This window comes from Sapajus apella, unplaced genomic scaffold (assembly GCF_009761245.1).
Source record: "Sapajus apella isolate SASKATOON/1434 unplaced genomic scaffold, GSC_monkey_1.0 scaffold15, whole genome shotgun sequence".
NCBI lineage: Eukaryota > Metazoa > Chordata > Mammalia > Primates > Cebidae > Sapajus > Sapajus apella.
Window position 1 is genome coordinate 19478098 of NW_022436955.1, and position 7276 is coordinate 19485373.

The following is a 7276-nucleotide window of genomic DNA, read 5'->3' on the forward strand; positions in this document are numbered from 1 at the left end:
AAAAAAAAAAAAAAAAAAAAAAAAAAAATCATTTGAAGTTGAAAAAAATCACTTAGGGCTATTGACTATAAAAAACACTCATAATTGAACACGATGCTATTTAAGTACAAGCACATGTATGAAACATATGTTAAGAAAAGAATCAAGAGAATGATAAAATTATAGATAGTGCTTACCTCTTTGGGGAATCAGGGGATAGGAAAATGAAGAGGCACACGGTTGATGCAATGTTGTCAATAGCCTACTCCTTGGAGTGTGTGTTGGGGTCATGAGTGGTTGGTTATTACTATATTTGATAACTTGTGATAACTTGCATATTTATGGCATATATTTTCATATGTATCAAATATCTCTTAAAATTTAAAGAAATTTGTGTAAAGAATAGAAATTCTACAAATTAAACTCAATTTAAAACTGATAGAAGTAAAATACAAATTTGTCTTCTATTTCAACCTAAGTTCAATACCAAATTAAAACGTTTTAATGTTATATTTGGCAATAAAAAGAAATGTGTTTTCTTGGTTGGGCTGGATAGCTGTATTGCTGAAACAGCTGGTTTTTATGCTTAGAAAATTATTACTGGAAGAAATATACATTCTGTGCTCTCAGAAATGTTTTTTACCTGTAAATATTTGGTAAGTTTGATTTTAAGTGAGACTAGCACTGTTGGCTGGCTATTTTAACAGAGCCAGAAATAAAGAAATCCAGGTAAAGGGTGAAGAATTTTGGCAGTAACTCTAATGGGCAACCCTGCAACATGTTTCTTAGTGGGAAGAGGAATCTTGGTAGAAAAAAGATGAATTAGAGCTATGCCCGAATATCAAGTAATGGAGATTTTATATAGATATATGTTATTTCAGATTACAAGAAATATAAGAAATTATTAATGTTAATGAGATATGCTAAAAACTTTTTCATACTAAGTCTTTGAAATCTAGCATGTATTTTACACTTAAAGCACATATTAATTTGGTCTAGCCACATTTTAACTTCTTAATAGCCACGTGACTACCATATTGGATACACAACTATATCTATAGCAACCTCAGTTAAACTTGTTACAAGCAACCAATGTGGAAACACTTATGCCAAAGTTAAAGATTGAATGAGATCAATTAGTTTATGATTTTGAGCTATTTATCTGTGTGTCTATCTCAGAGATCTATCAGACTGTGTAAATCATTACTTTTGAAATGAGGTTTGTAGATTAATCTGTTAGCTAATAAAGAGGAAAGGGTCCTACAGGCTGATGTTCCATCTGGATTGACTGGTAGGCAAAACAAGCAGCAACCCAAGGGAAATTGGCAAAGATAAATAAGATAGAAATTCCAAGAGCAACACTGGACATAGCCAAGGCAGCAGGTTGGAGTCATATCAATTTCAGGAAGACAGGAATATTAAACACAAAAAGAATTTAGCAGCTGAAAAAAGAACTTTTGGGCAAAGGCTGTAGGTAGAGTTTAACCACAACAGTGATGATGATATCTAGAATGACTCAGTGTTGGCAAGCAAATAGTGCATCTCCTCATTCTGTGTCCTCAAAATGATTTGTATATGACATATTTCCCCTCAATTTTTCTGTTTTCATTAATATTTTATTTCCAAAAGAAGATAATTTTAATTAGAGTTAAATAGAAAGTAAAATTAAATGGTCTTTTTAACATGTTGATCACTTACATTGCCTACTGAGATTAGAATGTCGAGTCTTATAACTAAATTTCTAATAGGTTTATTTTTCTGTTTAGAATGTTGTGTAGATTATCTCTTGCTTGGCTCTCTTATTATTTGAAATGAGATCATAGAGAATGTTGTTAGCAGAGTTTCTATTCCCATGCACTAATCAACTTACATAAATCATGATAATTGACCCAGGCTTAGTATTGTTCCTCCTTCTAGTTAATTAGAGATATAGTCATATAGTCATGATGACTAGATAAAAGAAGTAGAATGCAGTAATTGAATAATGATTTTGAATATTAGAAACTCAGTACATAATACATAATCATGATTGGCTATTTCAGATAAAAGTCTGTGTTTACTTGAATTTTTCCAGAAACAGGATTTGGGGCACTAAAAGTTAAAATAAGTACTCTTACAATCAACTCACATTCTTGTAATTAAAATAACCTGAGTCTCCAGTCTCACAGTATTCAAGGTAGATACATGAGCTAAATAATGGGCTTAGAGTGACTGGTTTCTTTCTTTCTAACTTTTTCTGAAATAAAGTACATGTGTCTTGATAGTGTCATGAAGAGTACAGTTAATTCTTCCTTAATAATTTGAATGAAAGATCAATTTAATAGGGTAAAGAAAGAATCATACCTTTCCTTTTGCCATTTTAACTTCAAACAAGTGTAACTGATGAAAATAAAAAAGCTATCATCACTCCCATAGTAAAATCCTTTAAGTGACTTTCTTTAACTGATTTCAAATAAAATAAAAACAAAGAAATGGCTTGAGGATCAGAGTTATAAACTGCTCAGTGAAAGGTTTTTTAAAAGCTCAGCTACTGTCTCTCAGGATTTATTAAAAAAAAAGAATTGGATATATGTAAAGTATTATACTGCACAATATAGAGCTTTATCTGCAGAGCTGAATATACTGTCTTTCCTTCACTTCTACAAACCTCTTTTTCTATGGTTACAAAATTGATTTCTGATCATGGTGTTAATTAGTCTGATGAGAAAATAAAACATACTTTATATGTTTCTTCTTTTTAACTAACCTTTTATTTTGAGATAATAATAGATTCACATGAAGTTGTAAGAGATAATATCCTGCCGGGCGCGGTGGCTCAAGACTGTAATCCCAGCACTTTGGGAGGCCGAGGCGGGTGGATCACGAGGTCAAGAGATTGAGACCATCCTGGTCAACATGGTGAAACCCCGTCTCTACTAAAAATATAAAACATTAGCTGGGCATGGTGGCGCGTGCCTGTAATCTCAGCTACTCAGGAGGTTGAGGCAGGAGAATTGCCTGAACCCAGGAGGTGGAGGTTGCGGTGAGCTGAGATGGCACCATTGCACTCCAGCCTGGGTAACAAGAGTGAAACTCCGTCTCAAAAAAAAAGAAATAATATCCCATGTAGATGTGTGGCGTTACTTCTGAGGCCTCTGTTCTGTTCCATTGGTCTATATCTCTGTTTTGATACCAGTACCATGCTGTTTTGGTTACTACAGTCTTGTAGCATAGTTTGAAGTCAGGTAGCATGATGCCTCCAGCTTTGTTTTTTTTTTTGCTTAGAATTGACTTGGCTATGCGGGCTCTCTTTTGGTTCCATATGAAGTTTAAGGTGGTTTGTTCCAGTTCTGTGAAGGTCAATGATAACTTGATGGGGATAGCATTGAATCTATAAATTACTTAGGCCATTTTCATGATATTAATTCTTCCTAACCATGAGCATGGAATGTTTTTCCATCTGTTTGTGTCCTCTCTTATTTCCTTGAGCAGTGGTTTGTAGTTCTCTGTGAAGAGGTCCTTTACATCCTTTGTCAGTTATATTCCTAGGTACCTTATTCTCTTTGTGGCAATTGTAAATGACAGTTCACTCATGATTTGGCTCTCTGTCTGTTATTGGTGTATAGGAATGCTTGTGATGTTTGCACATTGATTTTGTATACTGAGACTTTGCTGAAGTTGCTTATCATCTTAAGGAGATTTGGGGCTGAGACGATGGGTTTTCTAAGTATACAAGCTTTGACAAACCTGATGAAAACAAGCAATGGGGAAAGGATTCACTGTTTAATAAATGGTGTTGGGAGAACTGGCTAGCCATGCACAGAAAACTGAAACTGGACCCCTTTCTTACACCTTATACAAAAATTAACTTCAGATGGATTAAAGATTTAAACATAAGACCTAACACCATAAAAAACCTAGAAGAAAACCTTGGCAATACCATTCAGGACATAGGCATAGGCAAGGACTTTGTGACTAAAACACTAAGAGCAATGGCAACAAAAGCCAAAATAGACAGATGGGATCTAATTAAACTTAAAAGCTTCTGCATGACAAAAGAAACAATCATTAGAGTGAACTGACAACCAACAGAATCGGAAAACATTTTTGCAATCTACCCATCTGACAAAGGGCTAATATCCAGAATCTACCAAGAACTAAAACAAATTTATAAGAAAAAAGCAAACAACCCCATCAAAAATTGGGTGAAGGATATGAACAGATACTTTTCAAAAGAAGACATTTATGAGGCCAACAAATGTATGAAAAATGCTAATTATCACTGGTCATTAGAGAAATGCAAATCAAAACCACATTGAGATACTATCTCACATCAGTTAGAATGGTGATCATTAAAAAATCTGGAGACAACAGATGCTGGAGAGGATGTGGAGAAAGAGGAACACTTTTACACTGTTGGTGGGAGTGTAAACTAGTTCAACCACTGTGGAAGACAGTGTGGTGATTCCTCAAGGATCTAGAAATAAAAATACCATTTGACCCAGCAATTCCATTACTGGGTATAAACCCAAAGGATTATAAATCGTTCTATGATAAAGACACATGAACACATATGTTCATTGCAGCACTGTTTACAATAGCAAAGACCTGGAACCAACCCAAATGCCCATCAAGGATAGACTGGATAAAGAAAATGTGGCACATATATCCCATGGAATACTATGCAGCCATAAAAAAAGGATGAGTTCATGTCCTTTGCAGGGACATGGATGAAGCTGGAAACCATCATTCTCAGCAAACTGACACAAGAACAGAAAACTAAACACGGCATGGTCTTGCTGATAGGAATTAGTATGCTCTTCATTACTGAAGAGTCTCAGTCAGGTAAGAAAGAAAAGACCTAAGCCTCTGATAAGAGGTTATGATGAAATCTTGATCCTTCTACTGTTTGGAAAGAAAGATACCGTAAGTATAGGCAACTCAAACGACTCTCCAAGCCTAAGTCAAGATATTCCAAAGACTGTCTGTGGGCTTCACCCGGTGAAAGGTGCAGAAAATAGGTGATATGGGAGAGAAGCCGCAGGAGGATCCCTGCAGGCCGGTGTGGCCAAGGCCAGCTTTCATAAACAAGGGGCCCTGGAGGGATTCAGAGCCAGTCCCACTGGGCTGGAGGATCAACCAGTGAAAGAAGTGTTTCCCTTCACACAGCGACAATCTCAGGTGAACTCAAAGCTGTCTACCTTCAAAGAGGACCTCTACCGTGAGGCAAGAACATATGATATTTTCTTTACTAACAGTATGACATACACTCATTTGACATATTAACTGAATATAAACTACATGCCAGGAACCCTGTGAAACAATTTTATTTCACATTTGTCATAAAAACCACAGGGACACTATTTCCTTCACATAAAAAGCTTGTCGTTTACAGATGTCCTTTTCACCTCTACCACCATGCCCAAGGCCCTGGTGAACATCCAGACCCAGAGCAGGTCTGTTTCCTATGCAGGGTACTGGGTCCAACTCTACTTCTTCTTGACTTTTGGGGACATGGACATCTTTCTCCTGGCTACAATAGCCTATGACTGCTATGTGGCCATTTGCCACCCACTCCACTATCTGATGATCATGAGCCTCCACCACTGTGCCCTACTGGTGACTGCCTGCTGGACCCTCGTGAGTCTTGTTGTCATGACTCACACCTTCCTCATATTCCAGCTTTTCTTCTGCTCTGAGAAGATAATTCCTGACTTCTGTGATTTGGGACCGCTGATGAAGGTGTCCTGCTCTGATACCCAGATCAATGAGCTTGTGCTCCTCTTGCTAGGGGTAGCAGTCATTTTAATCCCTTTTTTGCTCATCCTGGTCTCTTTTTTTTTTTTTTTTTTTTTTGAGACGGAGTTTCGCTCTTGTTACCCAGGCTGGAGTACAATGGCGCCATCTCGGCTCACCGCAACCTCCGCCTCCCGGGTTCAGGCAATTCTCCTGCCTCAGCCTCCTGAGTAGCTGGGATTACAAGCACGCACCACCATGCCCAGCTAATTTTTTGTATTTTTAGTAGAGACGGGGTTTCACCATGTTGACCAGGATGGTCTCGATCTCTTGACCTCGTGATCCACCCGCCTCGGCCTCCCACAGTGCTGGGATTACAGGCTTGAGCCACCGCGCCCGGCCCATCCTGGTCTCTTACAGCTGCATTGTTTTAGCCATCCCCAGGGATCCCCTCTGCCCAGGGAAGGCACAAGACCTTCTCTACCTGTGGCTCTCACCTCGCTGTTGTTGCTCTGTTTCTCGGGATGGTAATCAGGGCTTATCTGTGCCCTTCATTCTCTTCCTTTAACTCAATAGAGGAGGATACAGTGGCTACTGTCATGTACACTGTGGTGACTTCCCTGCTGAACCCCTTTATTTATAGCCTGCAGAACAAGGACTTGAAGGTTGCAGTGGTTAGACTTCTCAAAGGCAGAGTCTCCTTCTCACGGGGCCAGTGACTCCAGTGACTTCTGCGGAGAAACTGAAGATGTCTCTGTCCCCTCCAGTGAGGGGCTTGGCAGAAATTTCTGCCTCAAATGTCTCATTTCTGAATCCCACGTATCCTGTAGCACCATTCCCCTCCATGAATGCCCATTGCAAGTTTGGTGTTTACGAAGGAATATCAGGATTTTGCTTTGTGCTTACTGTGTTAAGAGTTCCTCATTTGCTCATTTATTTTACTTAATAATTTTTCATGAGGAGGAATGACTTTTGCAACACTTAATTCTAAAAGACTGTATAGCCTTTTATGCTAGTTTGTCAGAACTTAATGAGGTCATAGCAATCAAGTCAATATCAGATGGCAAAGACTTTATAACTTTAAGTGAACAAGCATGTTTTTCTACAAAAATAGGAAATTATACAAATATTGTCTCAAAGTTATGAATCAAAGATATTTGCAGCTATTAAAACAAAACTCTCAACAATAGAGGAGTGATTTATGTTCTCTTAGTAAAAATATTTACAGAAAGTCTAAAGTTTAATTAGATCCCATTTGTCTATTTTGGCTTTTGTTGCCATCCTGTTGGTGTTTCAGTCATGACGTCCTTGCCTATGCCTATGTCCTGAATGGTATTGCCTAGGTTTTCTTCTAGGTTTTTTTATGGTGTTAGGTCTTATGTTTAAATCTTTAATCCATCTGGAGTTAATTTTTGTATAACGTGCAAGGAAAGGGTCCAGTTTCAGCTTTCTGCACATGGCTAACCAGTTTTCCCAACATTATTTATTAAACAGGAAATTCTTTCCCCATTGCTTGTTTTTGTCAGGTTTGTCAAAGATCAGATGGTTGTAGATGTATTTATATATGTGTGTGTATGTTTAT

The 7276-nt window shown here is 37.7% G+C and overlaps 1 protein-coding gene across 1 annotated transcript; it reads left to right on the plus strand.

Moving 5' to 3' along the window:
• The first annotated feature begins 4984 nt into the window (after positions 1-4984).
• On the plus strand, positions 4985-6413 carry LOC116555843 (olfactory receptor 1P1-like). Its single transcript, XM_032284801.1, has 3 exons — positions 4985-5020; positions 5314-5827; positions 6139-6413. Exons 1-3 carry the CDS (start codon positions 4985-4987, stop codon positions 6411-6413), a joined length of 825 nt encoding a protein of 274 aa, XP_032140692.1.
• Positions 6414-7276: the final 863 nt, after the last annotated feature.

Excerpts from the sequence above, each read along its gene's own strand:
- LOC116555843 (XM_032284801.1), top strand. The coding sequence starts at position 4,985 with ATGGGAGAGAAGCCGCAGGAGGATCCCTGCAGGCCG. Across the intron at positions 5,021-5,313 it reads AGGAGGATCCCTGCAGGCCG|GGACACTATTTCCTTCACAT; the intron begins GTGTGGCCAAGG and ends TAAAAACCACAG. Across the intron at positions 5,828-6,138 it reads TTTTTTTGAGACGGAGTTTC|GGATCCCCTCTGCCCAGGGA; the intron begins GCTCTTGTTACC and ends AGCCATCCCCAG.